Source organism: Heptranchias perlo, chromosome 2 (assembly GCF_035084215.1).
Source record: "Heptranchias perlo isolate sHepPer1 chromosome 2, sHepPer1.hap1, whole genome shotgun sequence".
NCBI classification, from domain to species: Eukaryota; Metazoa; Chordata; class Chondrichthyes; order Hexanchiformes; family Hexanchidae; genus Heptranchias; species Heptranchias perlo.
In genome coordinates this window covers 111,443,217-111,469,824 of record NC_090326.1, presented here as the reverse complement: position 1 = coordinate 111,469,824, position 26,608 = coordinate 111,443,217, and the positions used below count along the sequence as shown (strand labels likewise).

General features: G+C 40.8%; 1 protein-coding gene across 2 annotated transcripts in view; it reads right to left on the bottom strand.

Annotated features, from left to right (window-relative positions):
- Window positions 1-26,608, bottom strand: part of egfra (epidermal growth factor receptor a (erythroblastic leukemia viral (v-erb-b) oncogene homolog, avian)) — a 279,179-nt gene that overhangs the window by 60,544 nt on the left and 192,027 nt on the right. For both annotated transcript variants that reach the window (XM_068005749.1, XM_068005757.1), the window contains exons 6-13: window positions 24,649-24,767; window positions 17,915-18,056; window positions 17,121-17,237; window positions 14,052-14,178; window positions 12,560-12,633; window positions 10,654-10,744; window positions 2,898-3,097; window positions 1,013-1,145 (exon numbers count right to left, since the gene is read on the bottom strand). In XM_068005749.1, the coding sequence (XP_067861850.1) occupies window positions 1,013-1,145; window positions 2,898-3,097; window positions 10,654-10,744; window positions 12,560-12,633; window positions 14,052-14,178; window positions 17,121-17,237; window positions 17,915-18,056; window positions 24,649-24,767 (1,003 nt within the window). The remainder of the gene's footprint in view (window positions 1-1,012; window positions 1,146-2,897; window positions 3,098-10,653; window positions 10,745-12,559; window positions 12,634-14,051; window positions 14,179-17,120; window positions 17,238-17,914; window positions 18,057-24,648; window positions 24,768-26,608) is intronic.

Here is a 26,608-nt window from a genome sequence, read left to right as displayed (position 1 = left end):
CACACAGCATGCTTAGTACAGTCTACTCTTAATTCAAAGTTGTTTAATACAAATTATCTGACAATTCAATTTTTTTTGCACTAACTTACCACTTTTTTGTGTTATTTATATTGCTTAATTCAAATTATTATATAATTCAAATTTTCCCAAAGCAAAAAGTGACTTTGAATTATCAGCGGGTTGTACTTTATCCTATATTGAAGTTCTCAGCTAAAGGCATAGCTCAGCTATAATCAGTTCTTTGCCAGTAGCAGATGCCAGAAAGGGTTATAAGACATTGATATGCATCAATAACTTTTGAAAAATGTTGTACTCAGACAAGGTAGATCCAATGGCCGTAACCCCTATTCTCATGCTGTACAAAGTTACTTTTAATTGACAGAAGAGGGAAATAAACATTCACCGACTTAAAGAACTTGTATGAATAGTACATCAATTTGAGGGATAAATTTTGGCCAGGGCACCAGGTAGAACTCCCCTGCTGTTCTTTGAATAGTGCTGTGAGATCTTTTACGTCCACCAAAGAGGGCAGATGGGGCCTTGGCTTAATAACTGATCCAACAATACAGCACTTCCTCTGTGCTGCACTGAAGTGTCAGACTGGATTATGTGCTCAAGTTTCTGGAGATCAGGTCTTCCTGGACATGGACATTAGCAAATAGAATCATACAGCACAGAAGGAGGCCATTTGGCCCATCGAGTCTGTGCCGACTCTCTGAAAGAGCTACCAATTAGTCCCACTCCCCTGCTCTTTCCCCATAGCCCTGCAAACTTTTCCTTTTTAAGTCTATATTCCATTCCCTTTTGAAAGTTACTATTGAATCTGCTTCCACCACCCTTTCAGGCAATGCATTCCAGATCATAACAAATCTGGTCGGTTACATTGGGGGTTGTCACTGGCTGCTCGAAACCCAATGCTTGGGGACCTGCAAACACCCCAATTATACCAATGTTAAAGCAAATATTAAAAATAACTATGGCCTCATTCCAACAAGCCTTACATCTTACTTACCCTTCAAAAACGCTACATTTCTCAACACACTCTCTTCCACGGACGTAATGACGACAGGAGAAGCACTGCAAGGGTCCAGGACCCCAACAGCCATTGTCAGAACACAGCGAATGGCAGACTTTTTTTTCAGCAACTAGGTGGGTAGGAACAAGAAAGAATTTTCAGATTAGAAAAATTAGAGGGTATGAAAGGAATGTATTTTAGTTTTACAAATGTGACTCATCATCACTGACAATAACTAAATTGACTAGTTTAAGTCTTTACAACATGAGCAAAACAAGCTGCTAACTGCTGGGATTTTGTAATAGGGGAAGGGCTTTTCCCAAAGTGGGAAAAAAGCAGGGAAATAGGATTAGAATGGATAGTTCCGATGGGTAAGTTTGTAGCAGAACAGGCACAAAACAGACAAATGGTTGCCTTCTGTACTAAAAGTTCTAAAAATTCAGAGAATGTACAGCACTAATAGGCCATTGATTAGATCTTTATATTTGGCGGGCATGAGTCATCAAATCCAACAAAATCTGGCAGAATTCTGCACACTTAAATGTTGTCTCACTTTGATCAGAACTATTTGAACTGCTGTACCTGTGCAGCAATGCATTTTCCATCTTTTTTTTTTGAGAGATGAATAGAAGGAAATGGAACTGCCTGGAGAACCATGTTACATTCAAAAGCTGGAAGCAAAGTCTCTTACAACTGCTCCAAGCAGTTATCCTGTCAATGAACGCTCACTTTCCTAGTGCGGATTGGTGTAGGACGTTCCACTAAATTTTATGCTGGCTTTAAGTATTTGTTATAATCGACCTTATGAAAAATTCAGCATAATGTTTGGGGTGGAGGGGAAAGACGTTAAATTAACCTGGTAGAAGAGGATGTCATTTATGATTTTAGTTAAAATATTGAGATATCAGTGTTTAAATGTACACAAGTATAGTTCCCATTTCAACTGATATTGAAAGTAACCAAGAGTCTAGTTATTTAAAGTCCCTCAAACAAGTTTGCTGAAAACTCAATTAAGTGCTTTTAAGCTGCTGAGGTGCATAAATAGAAAGTGTATAAAATTATTGGCATGGTGTGAAAAGCAACACATTTGAATTACTTTTATATGCAATGTAACCTAGAGAATAAGGAAACCACAAAAATCTCAATGAGTTTAGCTCATTAAGTCGATAGTGCATTTTTTAAAAGAAATTTTATGTTATATGGTAGTTTTGAGCATGGCAATGGATTTGGGGAATTTTGTTTGTCGACATGAGGGATGTCAGTGCTAGGGAACAAAAAATTTTTGTAGATGTTATGGATCTACGGTTAAGTTTGTAGTAGGCCCAATTTCAAAATAAACTAATGGAACAATTTAATGAGATCAACTGAATCATGTTTAATCTAATCTGGACAACATATTAGGATTCCAACATAAATGTACATAAAAACATGCTGGGCACAATGATGGCTCCCAACATTCTCTGCTTCCCAAATGAAGATATTGAGGTACTATCAATTTTCTTGAAAATCATTCAATAATTTTTATATTACTGAAGAATTACAATTAGTGATTATATATGCACACATGGAACATCCATTTCAGAAGTAACTGTCATCATTCCTCCATTAAAGAAGTAAAATCCATATCTAGTTTTGGTTTAAAAATATGGTTTGATGCATCAAAATTATTGAGAACAGCTTAGTGTTGTTGGATAAACACACAGCATAAAGCTCTAGATTAGAAAAAATTTATATAGCAATGGTTTGACATATTCAAAAAAAGCAAAACCAGAGTAGTTTGCTGCTTTCCAGAGCCAAACAAGGACAGTTTCATTTGAACAACTTCCAAATGACCCCACAAAAATCCCAATGCAAGAGACTTCTAATTAAAGTACTCGCTTACCACATACTGCCTCCGGTTTATTATGCACTATTATCTGTGATTGTCTGTGAGATTTGTAAAGTTGGTTCCAGTTCATGGTTTCAACATAGCAGAGGTTCTTGTTATTCATGATTCTTACTTGGCCATCGCTAATTTCCTTGAGTGAACGCAATCCCAGCGAGCTAATGCCCAGGTTGGTCAAAGCAAATGATATAGTGCTGCTAAACATTATAAAGATAGCAAGATGTTAGGTGAAGAAAACTACACCTATATCAACAAGACAGCTGTTTAGGCCTAAGTGTGAATACAAGTTATAGTCACTGACAACAAGTGAAATAGTAAATACACATTTAAAAAATATTCTCTTTCCCTGGTGAGGTGTTGCATTCATAGTCTGTTTCTGTGCTCCGAGTGCACTGTATTAATTTATATTTTTGCAAATCGAAATCATCCAAAATCAGACTGACGTACATTTTAATACTCTCAAGAAATGCACAAATCTATATTTTAATTCCAATCTGTACAGCATGCTTATTATGAGCTTAGTAAATTTATACCCACAACAAAAAAGTCAGCATCTGGTAATACTATTTTCATAATGTTAATGCCAGTATTACTTTGCATGAGAGATTCCATTCTATTTGTACAGGATACTCAACAGATCAAGACACATTTCTGCAGATGTGATGTGAACCAGCAGTTTCAGCTGGCTTGGAGCTTTCTGAACCCCACTTTTGCAAATGGAAAGAAACAAATATTTTTAAAGTTGCCAAAAACATGATGTTGAGTTATTTTCAACAACTAACTAAAAAACAAAGTAGGGCTATGGAGTAGTACCTGTCCTAAGTAGGTCCCAATCTCTTTTTTAAAAAAAATTGCCTGCCGTATTTCCTAAATTACAACAGTGACTACACTTCAAAAGTACTTCATTGGCTGTAAACCGTTTTGGGGCATCCCAAGGTCGTAAAAGACGCTATATAAATGCAAGGTCATACCTTCTTTATTTCTTTGTCTTTTTTTCTGTTGTCAAATAAATGCTATTTTTAAACTATCTGCCAAAATCAGCTAGAATTTTTTTTTAAAAGTTCCAACTTTATTTAGAAAACTGGCGCAAGATAAAACATGTGTGAGAATTTAATTTTACATTTTTGCTCCATTTTATTCCCTCACTCTGGCTTTCCATTCAGGAGAGTTTAGCTTATCTCTACTGGTATTGCTGAAATTTCTCATCTGTAATAGTACAGATGAGCCCTCCTCGACTGATAGCCATTCTCTTTTGGCTAGTACCTTGCGACTGGTATTCCAGTTGATGAGAATCAACTCACCAATATTAAATGGAGGCTAGGATTCAAGCTTGGGATTCTGGTCTGTCTCATAAATCACGAATGTACCATCTCATCTATGCAGTTGACTTTTTATTTGAGAGGGGAACTGGGGGCTTCTTTTAGGTTCTCTTATGTCACAATCCATTCCCTAACCATGAAGGCAGGCAAACTCCAACTTTGTAACAAGCCACAAGAATTTCGGAGCTGGAACTGTGGGTGGATTCACTGTGGAGCATCCGCGATGCTGAGATTATCGTGGATAGCATGTTCAGTGAGGTGGTCACACCGCAGGTAAAGATTACGCAGGCAGAAAGGAAATGGGTGACCGCCAGGCAGAGTAGAAGGACTCGGCAGGTAGAGCAGGAGTCCCCTGGGGACATCTCCCTCACAAACAGATATACCGCTTTGGATACTGTTGGGGGAGATGGCTTATCAGGGGAAAGCACCAAGTTCGTGGCACCACGGGTGGCTCTGCTGCACAGGAGGAGAGGAATAAGAGTGGAAGGGCTATATTGATAGGGAATTCAATTGTAAGGGGAACAGATAGGCATTTCTGCGGCCGCAAACGTGACTCCAGGATGGTATGTTGCCTCCCTGGTGCTAGGGTCAAGGATGTCACGGAGCGGCGGCAGGACAGTCTGGAGGAGGAGGGTGAACAGCCAGTAGTCATGGTCCAATGACATAGGTTAAAAAAAAGGATGAGGTCCTGCAAGGTGAATTTAAGGAGTTAGGAGATAAATTAAAAAGCAGGACCTCAAATGTAGTGATCTCAGGATGACTACCAGTGCCACATGCTAGTGAGTATAGGAACAGCAGAATAGACCGGATGAATGGCTGCAGGATGGTGTAGAAGGGAGGGATTTAGATTCCTGGGACATTGGGACCGGTTCTGGGGAAGGTGGGACCTGTACAAGCGGGACGGGTTACACCTCTGCGTATGCTAGTGCTGTTGGGGAAGGTTTAAACTAGAATGGCAGGGGGATGGGAACCTAAGCAGGGAGACAGAGGAGGGGGAAACAAGGATAGAAACAAAAGACAGAAAGGGAAGAAGCAATAGTGGAAGGAAGAGAAAACAAGGGCGAGAAACAAATAGGGCCATACTGCAAAATAAAACTAAGAGGACTAGCAATCTTAAAAAGATAAGTCTAAAGGCATTATGTCTTAATACACGGAGCATTCGCAATAAGCTAGATGAATTAACAGTGTAGATAGATATTAACGGTTATGATATAGTTGCGATTACGGAGACATGGCTGCAGGGTGACCAAGGATGGGAACTGAACATCCAGGGGTATTCAATATTTAGGAAGGAGAGGCAAAAAGGGTAAGGAGGTGGGGTAGCGTTGTTAGTAAAGGAGGAAATCAATGCAATAGTGAGGAAGGATATTGTCTCGGAAAATCACGATGTGGAATTTGTATGGGTGGAGCTAAGAAACACCAAGGGGCAGAAAACGTTGGTGGGGGTTGTCTATAGGCCCCCAAACAGTAGTGGAGATGTAGGGGAGGGCATTAAACAGGAAATTAGAGACACATGCGACAAGGGTCCCACTATAATCATGGATGACTTTAATCTACATATAGATTGGTCAAACCAAATTAGCAATAATACTGTGCGGGAGGAATTCCTGGAGTGTGTACTTAATGGTTTTCTAGACCAATACGTTGAGGAACCAACTAGAGAACAGGCGATCCTAGACTGGGTATTGTGCAATGAGAAAGGATTAATTAACAATCTTTTTGTGCAGGGTCCCTTAGGGAAAAGCGACCATAACATGATAGAATTCCTCATTAAGATGGAGAGTGAAGTAGTTGAATCCGAAACTAGGGTCCAGAATCTAAATAAAGGAAATTATGAAAGTATGAGGTGCAAGTTGGCTATGATAGATTGGGGAACTTTACTAAAAGGGATGACGGTGGATAGGCAATGGCTAATATTTAAAGAACGTGTGCAGGAATTACAACAATTATTCATTCCTGTCTCGTGCAAAAATAAAACAGGAAAGGTGGCTCAACCGTGGCTTACAAAAGAAATTAGGGATAGTATTAGATCCAAAGAGGAGACATATAAAATTGCCAGAAAAAGCAGCAAGCCTGTGGATTGGGAGCAGTTCAGAATTCACAAAGGAGGACAAAGAGATTGATTAAGAGGGGAAAAATAGAGTATGAGAGTAAACTAGCAGGGAACATAAAAACTGACTGTAAAAGCTTCTATAAATATGTCAAGAGAAAAAGATTAGTGAAGACAAATGTAGGTCCCTTACAGTCAGAAATGGGGGAAATTATAATGGGGAACAAAGAAATGGCAGAACAATTAAACACATACTTTGGTTCTGTCTTCACAAAGGAGGACACAAATAACCTGCCAGAAATGTTAGGGAACCAAGGGTCCAGTGAGAGGGAGGAACTGAAGGAAGCCAGTATTAGTAAAAAAAAAGTGCTAGGGAAATTAATGGGGCTAAAGGCTGACAAATCCCCAGGGCCTGATAATCTACATCCAAGAGTACTAAAGGAAGTGGCTCTGGAAATAGTGGATGCATTGGTGATCATCCAAAATTCTATAGACGCTGGAACAGTTCCTACAGATTGGAGGGTGGCAAATGTAACCCCACTATTTAAAAAAGGAGGGAGAGAAAAAACAGGGAACTACAGACCAGTTAGCCTAACATCAGTAGTGGGGAAAATGCTAGAGTCTATTATAAAAGATGTGGTAACAGAACACTTGGAGGGCATTAACGGGATTGAACAAAGTCAGCATGGGTTTATGAAAGGGAAATCATGCTTAACAAATCTACTGGAGTTTTTTGAGGATGTAACTAGTAGAATAGATAGGGGAGAACCAGTGGATGTGATGTACTTGGATTTTCATAAGGCTTTTCATAAGGTCCCACACAAGAGGTTAGTGTACAAAATTAAAGCACATGGGATTGGGGGGGAATATACTGGCATGGATTGAGAATTGGTTGACAGACGGGAAACAGAGAGTAGGAATAAACGGGTCTTTTCCAGGTGGCAGGCAGTGACTAGTGGGGTACCGCAGGGATCAATGCTTGGGCCCCAGCTAGTCACAATATAGATCAATGATTTGGATGAGGGAAATAAATGTAACATTTCCAAGTTTGCAGACGACACAAAGCTGGGGTGGGATGTTTTTTTTTATTCGTACGTGGGATGTGGGCGTCGCTGGCGAGGCCGGCATTTATCGCCCATCCCTAATTGCCATCGAGAAGGTGGTGGTGAGCCGCCTTCTTGAACCACTGCAGTCCATGTGGTGAATGTGTGGTCCGTGTGAGCTGTGAGGAGGATGCAAAGAGGCTCCAATGTGATTTAGACAAGTTGGGTGAGTGGGAAGAACATGGCAGATGCAGGATAATGTGGATAAATGTGAGGTTATCCACTTTGGTTGTAAAAACAGAAAGGCAGATTATTATCTGAATGGTGATCGATTGTGAAAAGGGAAGGTGCAATGAGACCTGGGTGTCCTTGTACACCAGTCGCTGAAAGCGAACATTCAGGTGCAGCAAGCAGTTAGGAAGGCGAATGGTATGTTGGCCTTCATTGCAAGAGGATTTGAGTACAGGAGCAGGGATGTCTTACTGCAGTTGTACAGGGCCTTGATGAGACCACATCTTGAGTATTGTGTGCAGTTTTGGTCTCCTTATCTGAGGAAGGATGTCCTTGCCATGGAGGGAGTGCAGCAAAGGTTTACCAGACTGATTCCTGGGATGGCAGGAGTGATGTATGAGGAGAGATTGGGTCGACTAGGCCTATATTCACTAGAGTTTTGAAGAATGAGAGGTGATCTCATCGAAACATATAAAATTCTAACAGGACTAGACAGACTAGATGCAGGGAGGACATTCCCGATGGCTGGGGAGTCCAGAACCAGGGATCAGAATCTCAGGATATGGGGTATGCCATTTAGAGCCGAGATGAGGAGAAATTTCTTCACTCAGAGGGTGGTGAACCTGTGGAGTTCTCTACCACAGAAGGCAGTGGAGGCCAAGACATTAGATATATTCAAGAAGGAGATAGATATATTTTTTAATGCTAAAGGGATCAAGGGATATGGGGAAAAAGCAGGAGCAGTGTACTGAGTTAGACGCTCAGCCGTGATCATCTTGAATGGCAGAGCAGGCCCGAAGGGCCGAATGGCCGACTCTTGCTCCTATTTTTCTATGTTTCTAAGAAGGTATTCAAGAATGGCCTAGTTGTCTTGTTGACCAATTTTCCCATCTTTTCCTTGTGATGTAACCCAATGCTTGCTTAGTGCCTCTCATAGGAACAGGAGTAGGCCAATCAGCGCCTTGAGTCTGTTCTGCCATTCAGTTATATCATGGCTGATCTGTACCTCAGCTCCATTTAACCAGATTTGCTCCATTTCCCTTGATACCCTCACCTAACAAAACTCTACAAATCTCGTTTTTAAAAATTTCAATTGACCCAGCATCCACAGCCTTTTGGGGGAGCAAGTTCCAGATCTCTGCTACCTGTCTCACTACTAAATGAGCTGGCTACAAAACAGAAAACAGACAATAGGGGTTAAAGGTAGTTACTCAGACTGGCAAAAGGTGGGAAATGGTGTTCCACAAGGATTAGTGCTGAGGTCACTGTTGTTCACCATTTACATAAACGATTTGGACTCAGGAATTGGAAGTACAATTTCAAAATTTGTGGACGACACCAAATTGGGGGGGTATGGTTAATACTGAGGAGGACTGTGACAAAATACAGGAAAACATTAATAAACACGCAGAATGGGTGTGTAATTGGCAAATGAATTTTGTTATAGGTAAGTGTGAGGTAGTACATTTTGCTAGGAAGAATAAGGAGGCCACATACTCCTTGGAAAATAAGGATCTAAATGGGTAGAGGAGCAGAGGGGATCTGGAGGTACAGATATACAAATCACTAAAAGTTGCGACACATGTTAATAAGGCCATAAAAAAGCAAACCAAGCATTGGGGTTCATTTCTAGAGGGATAGAATTGAAAAGCAGGGAAGTTATGTTAAACTTGTATAGAATCTTGGTTAGACCACACTTGGAGTACTATGAACAGTTTTGGTCTCCATATTATAAAAAGGATACAGAGAAGGTGCGAGAAAGGTTTACTGGGATGAGACCAGAACTGAGCAGTTATACCCATCAGGAAAGATTGAACAGGCTGGGGCTCTTTTCTCTACAAAAGAGAAGGCTGAGAGGTGACCCGATAGAGGTCTTTAAGATTGTGAAAGGGTATGATAGGGTAGACGTAGAGAAGATGTTTCCACTTGTGGGCGAGACTAGAACTAGGGGCCATAAATATAAGATAGACACTAATAAATCCAATAGGGAATTCAGGAGAAACTTCTTTATCCAGAGAGTGGTTAGAATGTGGAACTCATTACCATAAAGAGTAGTTGAGGTGACTAGCATAGATGTATTTAAGGGCAATCTAGATAAACACATGAGGGAGAAAGGAATAGAAGGATGTGTTGATGGGGTTTGATGAAGAAGGGTGAGAGGAGACTTGTGTAGAGCATAACACTGGCATGGACTCGTTGGGCCGATTGTCCTGTTTTTGTGCTGTACATTGTACATAATTCTATGTAAATAGTCTAGCTTTAATTTTAAGATTATGCCTTCTTGTTCTGGATTCCATCAGATGGGGTCTGGCCAAGGCTCTCTAAAACTGAAGCATCATGTCCTCATTTTTGAATTCTAGCTCCCTCAAGGTAAAGACCAACATTACCCTTTTTGATTACTTTTAATAGCTGCTTTTAGAGGATTGGCCAAAAGATGCCGGTGATGGACTGGGGTTGACAAATGTAAGGAATCTTACAACACCAGGTTATAGTCCAACTGTTTTATTTGAAAATCACAAGCTTTCGGAGGCTTTCTCCTTCGTCAGGTGAATGTGGGATTCGGATTCCATGGAAGGTTACCGCATTTATAGTCAGAGAACAATACCTGGTGATTACAGATAATCTTTAACCAGACCCCATCTGATGGAATCCAGAACAAGAAGGCATAATCTTAAAATTAAAGCTAGACTATTTACATAGAATTATGTACAATGTACAGCACAAAAAGATTATCTGTAATCACCAGATATTGTTCTCTGACTATAAACGCGGTAACCTTCCATGGAATCCAAATCCCACACTCACCTGACGAAGGAGAAAGCCTCCGAAAGCTTGTGATTTTCAAATAAAACAGTTGGACTATAACCTGGTGTCACTATTTCACAACAGTGCAAATCCTGAACCATGACATTTATAAGGAATATAATGGACACAGCTAACAATCCTTGCATCTTCGTTTCCAGGTGTAAAAAAGTGTGACCGTGATAAAATGAAGTGATTCCTTAATGAAAATGTGCACTTTGATTGTATTCACAACACAATTAACTTAATAAATGACTGCTTAACATTAAATAGTTCCTATTAAACTTACAGCTACATAAATCACTTACTGATGTTGTGTCCGGCCACGTATAATTTCAAGATTTTCAAAAACCTGAAGATCTGTGTAATTGTCTGGCCAATTTTGAATTAACAGATGCCCTTGTGAAAACAGAAGTATATTAAAAATGAATTACATAGTATTTGTGAAACTTCAAATCACTAGTACATGTTGAAGAAACTCTCGAGATATTGCTGCATAGATCTGGAGTTTCTAACCAGCTCATCACTGATCAGTGCTCTCCAGCTGGATTCCCTCTTTCACATTGACTCATTGAAAAGTAAATCAAATCTTATTAAAAATAAAATGTAGTACTCTTAGAAATTAATCATGTACCCACTGTTCTGCATTCAAACCTTTCGGAGAAGTCTGATATGTAACACTGTACTTTAGGAATACAGGAAGGGTGTTTGTACTTGAAGCTGGTTGTCACGGAGAACGAAACTTTCCAAGTTTTAAGATGATACTTAACTGCGGGCGGGCAGGGGGGAGAGTAAACAACAGGCTGATTAAATAACACTGGAGGACCTGGATAGATTGGAGAGCTGGGCCAATAAGTGGCAGATGTCATTTCATGTGGAGAAATGCAAATCATGAGATTGGGTAAGGATGGTAAACAATGCAATATAAACTAAATGATATTATTCTGAGGACACGATACAGGAGGGGAATTTGGGGATACTGCTGGATAGATTGCTTAAGCCATCAGCACAGTGTGGGTTAGCAGTGAAGACAGAACATAGAATCTAGTGCTGTTTGGCCATAGGAATAGAGCACAAATCTCAGGATATCATTTGAGATTCTACGGAGCGCTGGTACAGTGTACATTTTTGGTCACTGTGCTAAGAGAAAGACTTCTAGGTATTGGAGAGGGTGCAATGAGAGGCAGCAATAATTGGGATTAGGCACCTGGTTATGGGCAGGGCAGTAGAAGCCTGAAATGCTTCCATTGGAGTTTTTAAAAGAAATACTCAAGGTCCTAAAGGTTATAGGTAAAATAGTCAAAATGTTGAGCATAGTCACAGAGGATATAGCTTCAAACTTAGAAAAAGGAGGGTGAAAAGATAGGCTACATTTAACTACTTTGCGCAGGGGGTGGTGAAAGTATGGAATGGGCTGCCAAATGAGGCAGTGTAGGCTGATTTGAATTTGCAAATTCAAAGGAGATTTGGATAAGTACTTGGAGAAAAATGTTTTAGAGGGTTATGGTAGGTATTATGGGATATATGAGACAGTGGGATTGATGATGTGAACCACAATTTTCTACTCCTGTTATGTACATTCCTCTGTCCCTACAGCATCCATATAACCATCTGCTAGAAGGTAGATAAAAGTAATCAGAAATGACTGCTTCACATTTCATGCCCTCTGCTTGACATTTTCCCACTATAACACAGCAGTGATTGGTAATTTCCACATGGGAAATTGCAACAAACTTGCATTTATATAGCATCTTTAACGAAGAACAATGTCCCAAAGTTTTCCACAGTGGCATACCAAGAAAAACAAGTGTGCTGCAACATTCTGAAGCTCCACGCATTCTGTCGCTATCCTGATCTAAGTTGTAGCCTTAGTTCATTTAGCAGAATAATGATAAAAAGGTATTTTTTCATGTTTTTTTTAAATCAAGGATAGTCCTTTTTAAAGAACTCCTTAAAAATCTATTTTCTTTGAGCCAATATTCTCTCAAAATGTTACAGCACAACTATAAAACCAACTGCAGTGATGTAACAACTCTCATAATACATTGTATGTCAGAGCAACCAAGGTCTCCCATGGTGTTGAGAAGTTAACAGTGTTACATCCTGGATCTCTCTAAAAGGTGAGGATACAGAACACAGGGTACATCATTTACAAAAAAATTGCATTTTATTTTAATAGGCAGAGGCCTGGATGCCGTTTTCCAATGAACTAACCTGTTATTTCTTTGACAGTTCTGAAGACTTCCAGTTTCTCTAGAGGCAGGGGAGTTGTTTTTGTGAAGGGATCACTAAAATGGAAAAGCATGAATTTAATACAACATCAACAAAATCAATCAGCAACGGTGTTTTCAAATGTACACATACTGCATTTAAACATAAACATAGGTAACTTTTGATGTTGCATATAGAGCTTTTTGCTTTGATATTTGAAATACAAAAAAAAACTCAATTACTGAGATAATGCAGTACAGTTGCTAGTTAAAGGGGGCACTTTTGCCACACTAATCGTAATGTATTTAAAGATGAAGTAACTCAATTGGAAGGTCCTTGGCTATATAGCACTCTGTACATTTTGTACCATGTTTATCTGGAAACTTTGAACCATAACACTCGACGATGTAAGCCATGGGGGATTCCCTTGCAGCACTTCTGCCCTTTATCATTAGTGTTAGTGGGAAGGACCATCCTTTCCTTATCAGTCTTTATTTGCTAACAGTGTTATTTACAGGACTACAAACCCACAAAATATCCTACAAATCGTGACGGTCGTGAAAGGTGTTATATAAGTGCAAATTCTTTCTTTTTTCTTTCTTTCACAAATACAATACCAATAATAAGTTGGACTCCATTGAGTAATGTCATTCCAGGGCATCTATTCATTTAACCAGACAATATGGTGATTATACAGAGCTCCATAGATGAGCTACCTAAATATTTAGAAACACATGGGCATGATCCATGGGTAAGCAGATATGATGTACGGTAACTGCCTATGGAGTTCTATTTTTCTTTAAGGTACAGTTTTTATTCAAGAATGTAAGTGGGTCTTCTTCAAACCAAATGCCATGATTAACACAAATTAAAGGAACACTTTATAATAAGGTCTACAATTAGGTGTTTCCTCTCCCTACATTTTGGGGAAAAAAAAGTCATAGGGCACATTTTTCAGACAAATAGTAAAAGTCAAGACCATTGTAAGATCTTATCCTGGAAAAGACGGTTCTAAAAATCTTGATATTGTTTGGTAAAGTGAACCGATGCATTGGGATGGCATCACTCAAGCAAATTATTATGGGTGTTGTTTTTGTGAGCCTCTAAAATATTCATTATATCTCGGCAGGAGGCAATTCTTGATGATAGTCTTTTGATGCAACAAAAATTCTATATTATTAGTCATTATAAATGAACAAAGAGATGTAACATTATAAACTCAAACTCACTCCAAATTCAGGAGTCAACAGAATTACAAAAAAATATAAAATATAAAACGGACTCGTCGCAGACCAAGGTTGAATGTCTCAGTGAATAATTCAATAGATTTAATGGTGAAATAACTGATCTCAGACCTTATGCTATAAGTAGTGTTTAGTTTTATCCATTAATCCAGCTTAGGACCTGCTTGATTATTTGCCATTACAATATCATCTATAACTGGCAGAGGACAAGAAAAGATGAGAACATTTTAAGGAAAAGAGAAACAATTTACCCTTTGAAAGCCACTTCCAAAATGACAACATTGCCATTAATTTTGGTGCAGTTTTTAAATGAATCAATATTTGAAGAATTTATTGACATTGCATCCCTGAATGGTGGTACTCCTATTCCACTGCAATCTGAGAAAAGAGAATAGAAAGACATTACAAACAAGAAAACAGTTAGAAAATGAAGGGTCTAATTTTAAATGAATGCTTTATGTCTAAGGAGATCTACAACAAGAATCCTGTACAGTTCATTTTTCCCAACAGTTCACAATTTTAATATTAAAATTAGTCAATCTCCCGTGGTGTTGCACACGAGGAGAAGCCTGGTTAGAGGACGGGGATAACTAGACCACATACGCAGAGCTAATTCAATCCCCGTTTTTTAAAGTCGTACATTCTCTCCTTAAATTTATATATTATTTATAGTTAAATAGCAAAACATACAGCAATTTGGAAAGAGGTATAAATTTGCATGAAACATAGGATTTTCTCTGCACTACAGGATAAGGAGCTGGGAGACAGAATTGAAGTGCTACAGTGCGACCACTGGCTGAAGAGTGTTATTGCAGTGCAATAAGTTTACGTAGGCAGTTTCCATTATAAATGTGGACACAGAAATTCATAATAGCAAAAGTTGACACAGAATAGTGTCAACTTTTAATATGTGTTAACAGAAGTAAGGTTTTGTAGACAGGAAGATTTTTAATATGTTATAACTGTTACAGCCAAACAGAAACAGGGTAGCAGTCCTTAAAATATATGATATTCAAACAATATTCCTGACTACAATACAATTTAGTACAAAGCTTATATAGAATCTTCATGGAGAAAGTGAATGTTTTTTTGCTTGTTTTACTTCCCTACTTTACACATTAAATATTACAACATCATTGTAATATACCTTTGGACTATGGCCCCCATCTCTTTACAAAAATCCTACCTGCTTTTACATCAAATATATGAGCCCCGATAGACCTAAAACAGAGTAAAAATACCTGATGTCTTTCTGCACAAGAGTGCAACAGAAATGGAAGTAGTTGCTGATCAGCAAGAAATACCTTCATCACATTGTGAGCATTAACCAGTTCATTAGGGAAATTTCAGAGTGTCTACACTGGTGATAAGCTTCCAATCACCCATCCCAATCCTACAAATCTAAAAACTGGTGAGCCCCATAGTGTTCGATTTTTTTTAAAGTTTCTCTCTAAGGCTTTTTTTGTTAAATGAATAGAGCTGATAGTAAAAATAGGGCATGGACTGAGAGTGATTTGCTTCAACAGATGCATCAACCATTTATTATTTACAAATCAAAATATGATTGTGATAGCGTATAATGCGTGTAATCCTGCAAGGTAACTATCCTAATTTTTACAAAGGCCAGCACATTGCTGTAATCGGCCAGAGTTCCTGTTTTTCCCTCTTCCCCAAATTAAAGTCTCTTTTTGGAGTGATCGAAGAAGGAATCATAGTCCAAAGGAAATCCCTTTCCCACCACTAATATCCATAAGCAAGTGCCTTTTGGGCTGAAACAGGCTGTGAAAAACAGCATTTGATTGCTATTCAATGCATAAACATTCAGTGGCATGGACATACATCTGACTCCCTATTACACCATTCATCCATCTGGGTCGGTAATCCACTTCTCCAGGGTAAATGGGGATTCTTATCCATTAATATGCTTACTGGGTGTATTGAATGATACAGTGCAAACGTGTCTGATTCAATTTTTTGTACTTCTTTTGATAAATGTGTCTAAGTGAACCCCAAGTAGAAACAAAATTATGCAGTTTAGCCTGCAAGATACTGAAGTCTCAATATGATTGCTCATCCCTCAATTCTCCATTTGCGAGATACAGACATGGTACTCTTATAGTTAGAAAAGCCATTTAGATATTTGTTTGCCTCAAGTCTAATTGATAAATTTCAAGCCTGGTGCCTATGTTTTTGAAAATCAGTCTTTACCCATTTTCTACACACCTCCTCTACTATAGCATTAGAGCATGTTCACTACACAAGGGTGAGTAAAAAGGAGATTTTTTTTTTTAAAAAGCAATAAAAACAAATCCTGTGTCATTACCCACTCATCCTGTGCTCCTATTACTGGATTGCAATGATGTAAGACCAACACCCTTCTTTGACCCTAGTTACATATTCCATATTGCATTTAATGGCTGAATCACTTTAGAATCTCAGTGATTTCTGTCAGTTATCAATTTCCTCTGCCTTACACACCCTCACAGAGCAGTCTGTACCAAGTATTCTAATCTTCTGCCCTTGGATACAAGCTCACGTACAATCAAGGAGGATACCAGGAAAATGACAAGGCACTACTTGGAAGATTACTAGAGAAGATTAAGGGGTATGGAATTAAGGGGTGAATAGCAAACTGGATTAAAATTGGTTAGAAGAAAGAAAACAGAGTAGGAATTAAGGACAGTTTTTCAGAATGGTTCAATTTTGGTGCAACTCATGTTCACTATGTATATCAAATACTTGGATATAGGCCTAAAGGGAGTGGTTTTAAAATTTGCAGATGATACCAAAATAGGAGCTATAGTTCATTCTTTAGAAGACTAAAGGAAGCTGCGAGGGAATACTGATAAGATGAGGGAATGAACTAAGAGCGGCAGATGAAATTCAATGTCAGTGTGAGGTATTGCACTTTGGGGGACGATACGATAGACGAGTTTAAAATTATGACAAGGTGGGGAAAGGAAAAGGGAAGCAGTCTGTTTCCAGTAGTTGAGGGTCTAGAAGAGTGGCCACAGATACAAGATTAAATGTAAGAGATTTAGAGTGGAGAACAGGAGAAACTTCTTTACACAAAGAATTATGAGGCTGTTGAATTCACCTCCAGGGTTACTGATTGAGGCAGAAACTATGTCAACATTCAAGATTAGATTGGATAGGTGGATGAAGGAAAAGGAGATAGAGATTTGGGAACAGGATGGAATTAAGACTATTTGCTTGTGTAGATGGTAAAAGGCAACACAAGCTGGCTGCGCAACGTAATTTGTTGATTTACTCAAAGTCATAGCTCATATTGAAGTAAAGGGCAGCTCAGAGATATCTACCTTTTGGACAAGGTCCATCACATTTTTTACACTTTCGGAATTTCTCTTCATCCACCTCATATGTACCAGGGCTGCAGGTTCGAACACAGGAGCCAAGGTCCGTTACCACATAGTTATCTAAAATATAAAGAATGGAAACAGTCACTGTATTCAAAAGAGACTTTAAAATTCAACTGAACGGCATTCTGCTGAACTCAACAGGAAAACATTTAATTTCAAAGTCACTGAGGACTAAACTGAGAGTCCAATGTAAAACTGCTCAGATGGCAATAAATTATGTTAATATTTATACTTTAGTTAACTACTACTTTTGGTAGGTAATGAGCATGTTCTTATAATGCACCTAGCATAAGCATCAGTGGTGATGCTTATACTCTCAAGATTGGTTCAATTTTAGTACAATATTCTCCACTCCATCAGATATTTTCACCTCAGGATTCTTATGTTTTTTTCCCCCAAACTACTGGGAAGCAGCCAACTCCTACAATTTAGTTTCTCATGCTGCTTGACAGGCAACAGTAACAAGCAGTTCATATAGTGGTGCTTGTGGAGGCTGATACTCTAAACCATGATTTATGTGACCGGTTTCATTATAGATTAAAGACAAGTAGCTGGCTGTATTATCTGCCCTCCTCCCCTTCCCCCCACCACCAAAGCAAATCATTAGCTGGTTAACTGATGGAGCAGCGAACATTCAGTAGGAGTCCATAGTCTGCTATTTTCACAGCTACAAAAATACCAACTGACATCAGCCAACAATGAAAAAGAATATTTCGAGAACTTATACAACATACGGGGACACTTCTTTACACAGGTTGCTCCAAAACTGTATTTTCCATCTGGATTTCGTTCCATTTGAAATTTGACTGTATTGTAGACTTCCAAATGGGGACATGACTCTTTACACGTTCCTCCATCACTGAACTTTCGGCACGCCTGAGGAAAGAAATAATATTCAGCAGATTTAATACGCTTGCTTTCTTAGGTCATTCTGCTGAACATGCCTGGTACTGACAGTAACATTTCAATTTATCATTAGGATCAGTGTAATACCATGAAAAGGCTTAAATTCTGTAAAAGTTCCAGCATAGTCACTAGAAATCAGACCAAGAATGACAAACTCATTTCACATTGGACCCTTATGGTCAACAGACAGAAAACACTTGCAAGTCCAGCTCTATGGTGAGAGAGCAAGCAATATGTAACCTACTGTGGCACCCAGGCTTCTTCTTAAAAATCTATAACACTAATTGACCTCCCATGGCTCTGCACAGAGGGAGCAAAGTGCAGTCTTCAGCTGAAGCAGATAACTGGATCAAGGCCAAGGGAGAACTGGAACGTTGGAGGCTTGGGGTAGCATGGGGTCAGAGGGGGAGGGGGAGGGAGAGGGAGAAGGTAGAGTATGGTTAGCGATGGACAGGCAGGGGCAAGCTGGAGCAGAATTAGAAGTTGGTGGGGTGGGGAAGGCACAGGAAGACCAGGGTTAGCAATTAGGGAGAGGTAGAGCACATCAAGAGATGAGAGAAGAGTTAGGGACCTGGGGAGGCGAGGGAATCAAACACTGTTGGGAGATGTTGCAATAAGGTTGGATCCCAGAAGAAGTGGCCTCAGTCATACATCCAGTGACACCAGTATGGTAAGTCTGACAAAGAGAGGAGCTGTGGTGATGGAGTGGAGGATGGGAGAAAGGAAGGAAAAGGGGTAGCAAGAAAGGAGTGAGAGAGAGAGAGAGAGAGAGAGAGAGAGAGAGAGAGAGAGAGAGAAAGAAAAAAATGCATATAGAATCATAGAAGTTACAACATGGAAACAGGCCCTTCGGCCCAACATGTCCATGTCGCCCAGTTTATACCACTAAGCTAGTCCTAATTGCCTGCACTTGGCCCATATCCCTCTATACCCATCTTACCCATGTAACTGTCCAAATGCTTTTTAAAAGACAAAATTGTACCCGCCTCTACTACTGCCTCTGGCAGCTCGTTCCAGACACTCACCACCCTTTGAGTGAAAAAATTGCCCCTCTGGACCCTTTTGTATCTCTCCCCTCTCACCTTAAATCTATGTCCCCTCGTTATAGACTCCCCTACCTTTGGGGAAAGATTTTGACTATCTACCTTATCTATGCCCCTCATTATTTTATAGACTTCTATAAGATCACCCCTTAACCTCCCACTCTCCAGGGAAAAAAGTCCCAGTCTATCTAACCTCTCCCTATAAGTCAAACCATCAAGTCCCGGTAGCATCCTAGTAAATCTTTTCTGCACTCTTTCTAGTTTAATAATATCCTTTCTATAATAGGGTGACCAGAACTGTACACAGTATTCCAAGTGTGGCCTTACTAATGTCCTGTACAACTTCAACAAGACATCCCAACTCCTGTATTCAATGTTCTGACCAATGAAACCAAGCATGCCGAATGCCTTCTTCACCACCCTATCCACCTGTGACTCCACTTTCAAGGAGCTATGAACCTGTACTCCTAGATCTCTTTGTTCTATAACTCTCCCCAACGCCCTACCATTAACGGAGTAGGTCCTGGCCCGATTCGATCTACCAAAATGCATCACCTCACATTTATCTAAATTAAACTCCATCTGCCATTCATCGGCCCACTGGCCCAATTTATCAAGGTCCCGCTGCAATCCTAAATAACCTTCTTCACTGTCCACAATGCCACCAATCTTGGTGTCATCTGCAAACTTACTAACCATGCCTCCTAAATTCTCATCCAAATCATTAATATAAATAACAAATAACAGTGGACCCAGCACCGATCCCTGAGGCACACCGCTGGACACAGGCATCCAGTTTGAAAAACAACCCTCTACAACCACCCTCTGTCTTCTGTCGTCAAGCCAATTTTGTATCCAATTGGCTACCTCACCTTGGATCCCATGAGATTTAACCTTATGTAACAACCTACCATGCGGTACCTTGTCAAAGGCTTTGCTGAAGTCCATGTAGACCACGTCTACTGCACAGCCCTCATCTATCTTCTTGGTTACCCCTTCAAAAAACTCAAATCAAATTCGTGAGACATGATTTTCCTCTCACAAAACCATGCTGACTGTTCCTAATCAGTCCCTGCCTCTCCAAATGCCTGTAGATCCTGTCTCTCAGAATACCCTCGAACAACTTACCCACTACAGATGTCTGTAGTTCCCAGGCTTTTCCCTGCCGCCCTTCTTAAACAAAGGCACAACATTTGCTACCCTCCAATCTTCAGGCACCTCACCTGTAGCGGTGGATGATTCAAATATCTCTGCTAGGGGACCCGCAATTTCCTCCCTACCCTCCCATAACGTCCTGGGATACATTTCATCAGGTCCCGGAGATTTATCTACCTTGATGCGCGTTAAGACTTCCAGCACCTCCCTCTCTGTAATATGTACAGTCCTCAAGACATCACTATTTATTTCCCCAAGTTCCCTCACATCCATGGCTTTCTCAACCGTAAATACCGATGTGAAATATTCATTAAGGATCTCACCCATCTCTTGTGGTTCCGCACATAGATGACCTTGTTGATCCTTAAGAGGCCCTACTCTCTCCCTAGTTACTCTTTTGCCCTTTATGTATTTGTAGAAGCTCTTTGGATTCTCCTTTGCCTTATCTGCCAAAGCAATCTCATGTCCCCTTTTTGCCCTCCTGATTTCTCTCTTAACTCTACTCCGGCAATCTCTATACTCTTCAAGGGATCCACTTGATCCCAGCTGCCTATGCATGTCATATGCCTCCTTCTTATTTTTGACTAGGGCCTCAATCTCCCGAGTCATCCAAGGTTCCCTACTTCTACCAGCCTTGCCCTTCACTTTATAAGGAATGTGCTTACCCTGAACCCTGGTTAACACACTTTTGAAAGCCTCCCACTTACCAGACGTCCCTTTGCCTGCCAACAGACTCTCCCAATCAACTTCTGAAAGTTCCTGTCTAATACCATCAAAATTGGCCTTTCCCCAATTTAGAATTTTAACTTTTGGGCCAGACCTATCATTCTCCATAGCTATCTTAAAACTAATGGAATTATGATCACTGGTCCCAAAGTGATCCCTCACTAACACTTCTGTCACCTGCCCTTCCTTATTTCCCAAGAGGAGGTCAAGTTTTGCCCCCTCTCTAGTCGGGCCATCCACATACTGAATGAGAAATTCCTCCTGAATACACTCAACAAATTTCTCTCCATCCAAGCCCCTAATGCTATGGCTGTCCCAGTCAATGTTGGGAAGGTTAAAGTCCCCTACTATTACCACCCTATTTTTCTTGCAGCTGTCTGTAATCTCCTTACATATTTGCTCCTCAATTTCCCGTTGACTATTTGGGGGTCTGTAGTACAATCCTATCAAAATGATCTCTCCCTTCTTATTTTTCAGTTCTACCCATATAGACTCAGTGGGCGAACCCTCGGATATATCCCCTCTCACTACTGCCGTGATGTTCTCCCTAATCAAGAACGCAACTCCTCCTCCTCTCTTACCTCCTGCTCTATCTTTCCTATAGCATCTGTACCCTGGAACATTGAGCTGCCAGTCCTGCCCCTCCCTTAGCCATGTTTCAGTAATAGCTATAACATCCCAGTCCCATGTACCCATCCATGCCCTGAGTTCATCTGCCTTGCCCATCAGACTTCTTGCATTGAAATAAATGCAGTTTAATCTAGACTTCCCTTGGTCTTTGCCCTGCTTTCTCAGACCACTTTACTTCCCACTGACTTCCTGCATCGGTTCCCATCCCCCTGCCACATTAGTTTAAACCCTCCCCAACAGCACTAGCAAACACTCCCCCTAGGACATTGGTTCCAGTCCTGCCCAGATGCAGACCGTCCAATTTGTACTGGTCCCACCTCCCCCAGAACCGGTTCCAATGGCCCAGGAATTTGAATCCCTCCCTCTTGCACCATCTCTCAAGCCACGTATTCATCCTAGCTATCCTGTCATTCCTACTCTGACTAGCCCGTGGCACTGGTAGCAATCCTGAGATTACTACCTTTGAGGTCCTACTCTTTAGTTTAACTCCTAACTCCCTAAATTCAGCTTGTAGGACCTCATCCTGTTTTTTACCTATATCGTTGGTGCCTATATGCACCACGACAACTGGCTGTTCACCCTCCCCCTCCAGAATGTCCTGCAGCTGCTCCGAGACATCCCTGACCCTTGCACCAGGGAGGCAACATACCATCCTGGAGTCTCGGTTGCGTCCGCAGAAACGCCTGTCTATTCCCCTTACAATCGAGTCCCCTATCACTATAGCTCTGCCACTCTTTTTCCTGCCCTCCTGTGCAGCAGAGCCAGCCACGGTGCCATGAACCTGGCCACTGCCACCTTCCCCTGGTGAGCCATCTCCCCCAACAATATCCAAAACGGTATACCTGTTTTGGAGGGAGATGACCGCAGGGGACCCCTGCACTGCCTTCCTACCCTTCCTCTGTCTGTTGGTCACCCATTCACTATCTCCCTCAGTAATTTTTATCTGTGGTGTGACCAACTCACTGAACGTGCTATCCACGACTTTCTCAGCATCGCGGATGCTCCAAAGTGAGTCCATCCGCAGCTCCAGAGCCGTCAAGCGGTCAAACAGTAGCTGCAGCTGGACACACTTCCCGCAGGTGAAGGAATCAGGGACACAGGAAGGATCCCTGAATTCCCACATCCCACAAGAGGAACATGACACGGCCCTGGGATCTCCTGCCATGACTTAACCCTTAAGTTAGCTTAACAACAACTACAATGTCAAGAGGCCTGACATAATGAGTGGATGGGTCAAGAGAATAAAAAAGGAAAGAAAAACTACTTACTCCTTTACTCCTTTAAATTATTCTTAATTTAGAGAATGTTAACTACACTAGGGACCTTGATTCACTTGATGCACATATGTAGAGAACCAGTGAGGAGAAAGAGAGAAGGAGAGGTAGAGAGAATGGGGAAAGAGAGAGGGGAGCATGGGGAAGGAGCAAGTAGAGACAGGTATGGGCCAGGACAGGCACAGTGGGATTCAAGTCTGATGCGGCAAGTGAAGTGAGAGGGGGTAGTACCGTGACTGGGGCCATGGCTAGCAAGGAAAGAAAAGAAAGAAAGAAGTAAATTAGCAGTGTGGGAAATACAAGATAGCCACTGAGAACTACAGAATGGGGAAAAGAGGAGGGAGACAGGGAGTGAGCTGAAGCAGAGAGGGGGGGGGGGAGAAGGAGAAGGGGAGAGAAGGAGAGAGGGGGAGAAGGAAAGGGGGAGGTTAGCAGCAACGGCTGGGGCCACGGCCAGAGGGCAGAAGGTGCAAGTCAGAGGTTGCGGGGGAAGCACCAGACGCTGGGGCCTGACATAATGAGTGGATGGGTACAGCAGGTACTGCTGGGGCGATTGCCAGTGGGTAGCACAGGCTAACAGGCACACCTGCAGCCAGGGTCCCATGGAACCAATAGGAAGCAAGGCGCATGACAGTCAGGACTGCTGCCAGCATAGGAATACCTAACGCTATGTGACAGGCCGTTTGTCATTGTAAACCCCTATCTTGGCGCTAACTACAGGTGTAACTGGTACAGCAGGTAGAAATTAACACTTTTAAAATGGGTATTCCCCATTGACAAAGCCCGACATAGGAGTTTTGAATACATTTTGAGACAGTATGTTGTGACCTACTCAACATTTTAATATATAACAGGTATAAATTGTTAGCGTGGATTTTGGACTGTTGAATTAAAGGCAACGATGAAGTGACTAAGGGGTACATGACAGTGGTATTTACCCTAAAACCACATTGAAATGCGCTTTGTGTAGATTAGACTAACCTTAATTAAAGGCTTAAATATAACGCTTGACTACTAATAAAATGGACACTATTAAAACAAAATGGATTCTATTAACAAAGGGACACTATTAAATAAAATGGATTCTATGACTGTGGGAAAGACAGTTAAAAGTGTTGAGTTTGTACATTCCAGAACTGGCTTGCAGTCTGAGAATACAATGGACATTTCATAACGAACTGATAAAAACTATAGCACCAGACTGCATAAAACAAAGGCATGCTGTCTTAAGGTGATAACAGTTCGCGGACTTAATTGGTTAATGTGTGTAATCAAGATTTATGATGTAAAAGCTACTGAAATCTGTATTTCAAAGGTATAAAAAAGCATGACAACCATTTTAAAGTTGAGAAGGGAGCTGCGGTGTTGCGGAATGCCCAGCCTTCTCCCAAAGCTTTGTCCAATAAACTGCATGTTGAATCTTTAAGTCTGACTCCGAGTGGTGATTTTTTCCCACAACAAAATCATGAAATATCCAGGTTTACATTTTTTCTTCCAGAACAGCAGCAAAGAATATTACATTTTCAAACTTGGATAGATGTTCGACTCTCTAGCACCAGAACGTAGCCTTTAAATTCCACAATGATACACATGATAATCTCTTTGATACACCATGACATGCTTAAGTGTTCTCAGTCACCCAGGAGGGCGGGGAAGAAGAAAACGTGCTTTATTTAATGCTTATAAATTAATGGTGACAAATCAGTTAACTTTCTTTTAGGCGAAGCGACCTACCAGACAATCATATTCTCTCGGTCCGGTGCATCCAGCAGCACACTGACTGTGGCAGCAGTCGCTGGGGTGCTGTCCTCTACATCGAGCTGAACACTGCTGAGCACAGATTTTCTTCGTGACTGAAAATGTAGAAAAGATTTGTAAAAACATTTTCATTACTTCTGACCAGTGATTACAATTCTTACATAAACCCTTGCAGCTGACGTCCTAACAACCACTGTTGCCATGTGTGTCATCCCAGGTGGTGTTTAATAACTACATCCAACAGGGACATTCTTCTACATTTATACAGCAGCAAATCATGGTTGAATCGTGGGAATATGAAAATGGGTGAATATTCGAGCGTTTTCTTTGATTACTTTTTGAGAATCAGGGAACATCATGCTAAGCTTTCTCTCCGTAGGTTTAAACAGGTGAGGTAGAATCCATGACAAAGTAAATTATATTTTAGGATCTGATGGAAGATGAAGTTTAAGGCCGAAAGGAGTTTGCTCATTTATACATTATTTGTTTATATAATTTCCACTTAGCATAATGAATAACTGGCACAAGTACATTTCTTTATTTTAAAATTCATATTTATATCATAAATCTGTTTATTATAACATCTAAATGTTTAGATGAATGAAAATGCTGCAATGTTTACCTTTTGTGAAAACTGGTTCTGACATACAAAAATGAGAGTTTGACTAACAAGAAATCTGACTTTGCAGCTATTTTATAACTACCATTAAAACCAACAAAATATTAATTGGTTAGCCCTAGAACTTAAGGGAATGTGAGCTGTCACATATTAACAATGTGTCAGACAGTCAAAAGGGCTGCTGAAATCCTTCCAGCTTTGCAAAGTAGCTCTTAAATGCTTTAAGAATATTTAAATTAAATGGATGGCAACATGCATATTCTTTGCAGTTCAACAGTGATGGTTTTAACACATTTTATCTATAGATAATTTAGTTACACTCAGTTGGAAACAGTTAAAATGTTAACCACACAAAGATAATTTAATGGAGATAAAACTTTCATTGGAATTCAACTGTGGAGGAGGAAGGCATGGTAGAAGTAATTAATATTTTTTATAAATAATGATAAAATGAGAATGTAGGTGTATTAGAGGCATATATGATACAGTTGTTGGGGAGGAGGGAGAGAAACGGGAAGGAGGGAGAGAGACGGGAAGGAGGGAGAGAGACGGGAAGGAGGGAGAGAGACGGGAAGGAGGGAGAGAGACGGGAAGGAGGGAGAGAGAGGGAGGAGGAGCGGTGGCAATGGCAAGGAGGGTGAGTGGAACAGGGTGGGGAAAGGGAGAGATTGGCGGGGAAAGGGGAGCAGGACAGCAGAGAAAGATGTTTGGATGAATGGTCGGGGGTAGTGGGGGGGGGGGGGGGGAAAAGAGGAGAGAACACTTTCCCAGAGCCCATTTTAATTCTCCGTGGAGAAGGAGGCAACGCTCCGGAACCAATTTCCCTGTTGTGGGGTATTGAGCCTTAAATTCAGCCAACACAACTGTTTTGCTCAGTGAGCAAGGGGAGCAATGGCTAATGTGCTGCCCACGGAGGGGGAGAAGGCCATAAAGCTTATGCGTGTGAGGGGAAAGCAGGTGGTGGTGAGGTGGACGAACCCAAGAGGTCGAAGGATTAATCAGCTGCATCCCACTGATGCTCGTCCACCTCACTACCACCTGCTCTCACCTCACACTCACAGCTTTTCGGCCTTCTCCCCCTCCACGAGCAGCATATTAGCCCATTTTTCTGATTCTAGCAATGCAGAAATCTTCAATCTTGTTCTGAGCAAGATATCCGTTCAGCTATTTGTCAAAAGAGTTGATCGACATACCATTAACTACTTTTGAAGGGAGTTAATTCTAACTATCTACTACTCTGTGGTGACAGTGTGAATTCTAACCTAAAGCTCACTTGAGGCTTGCTCATTTTGTATTCATCCCTTTCTCCGTCTTAGC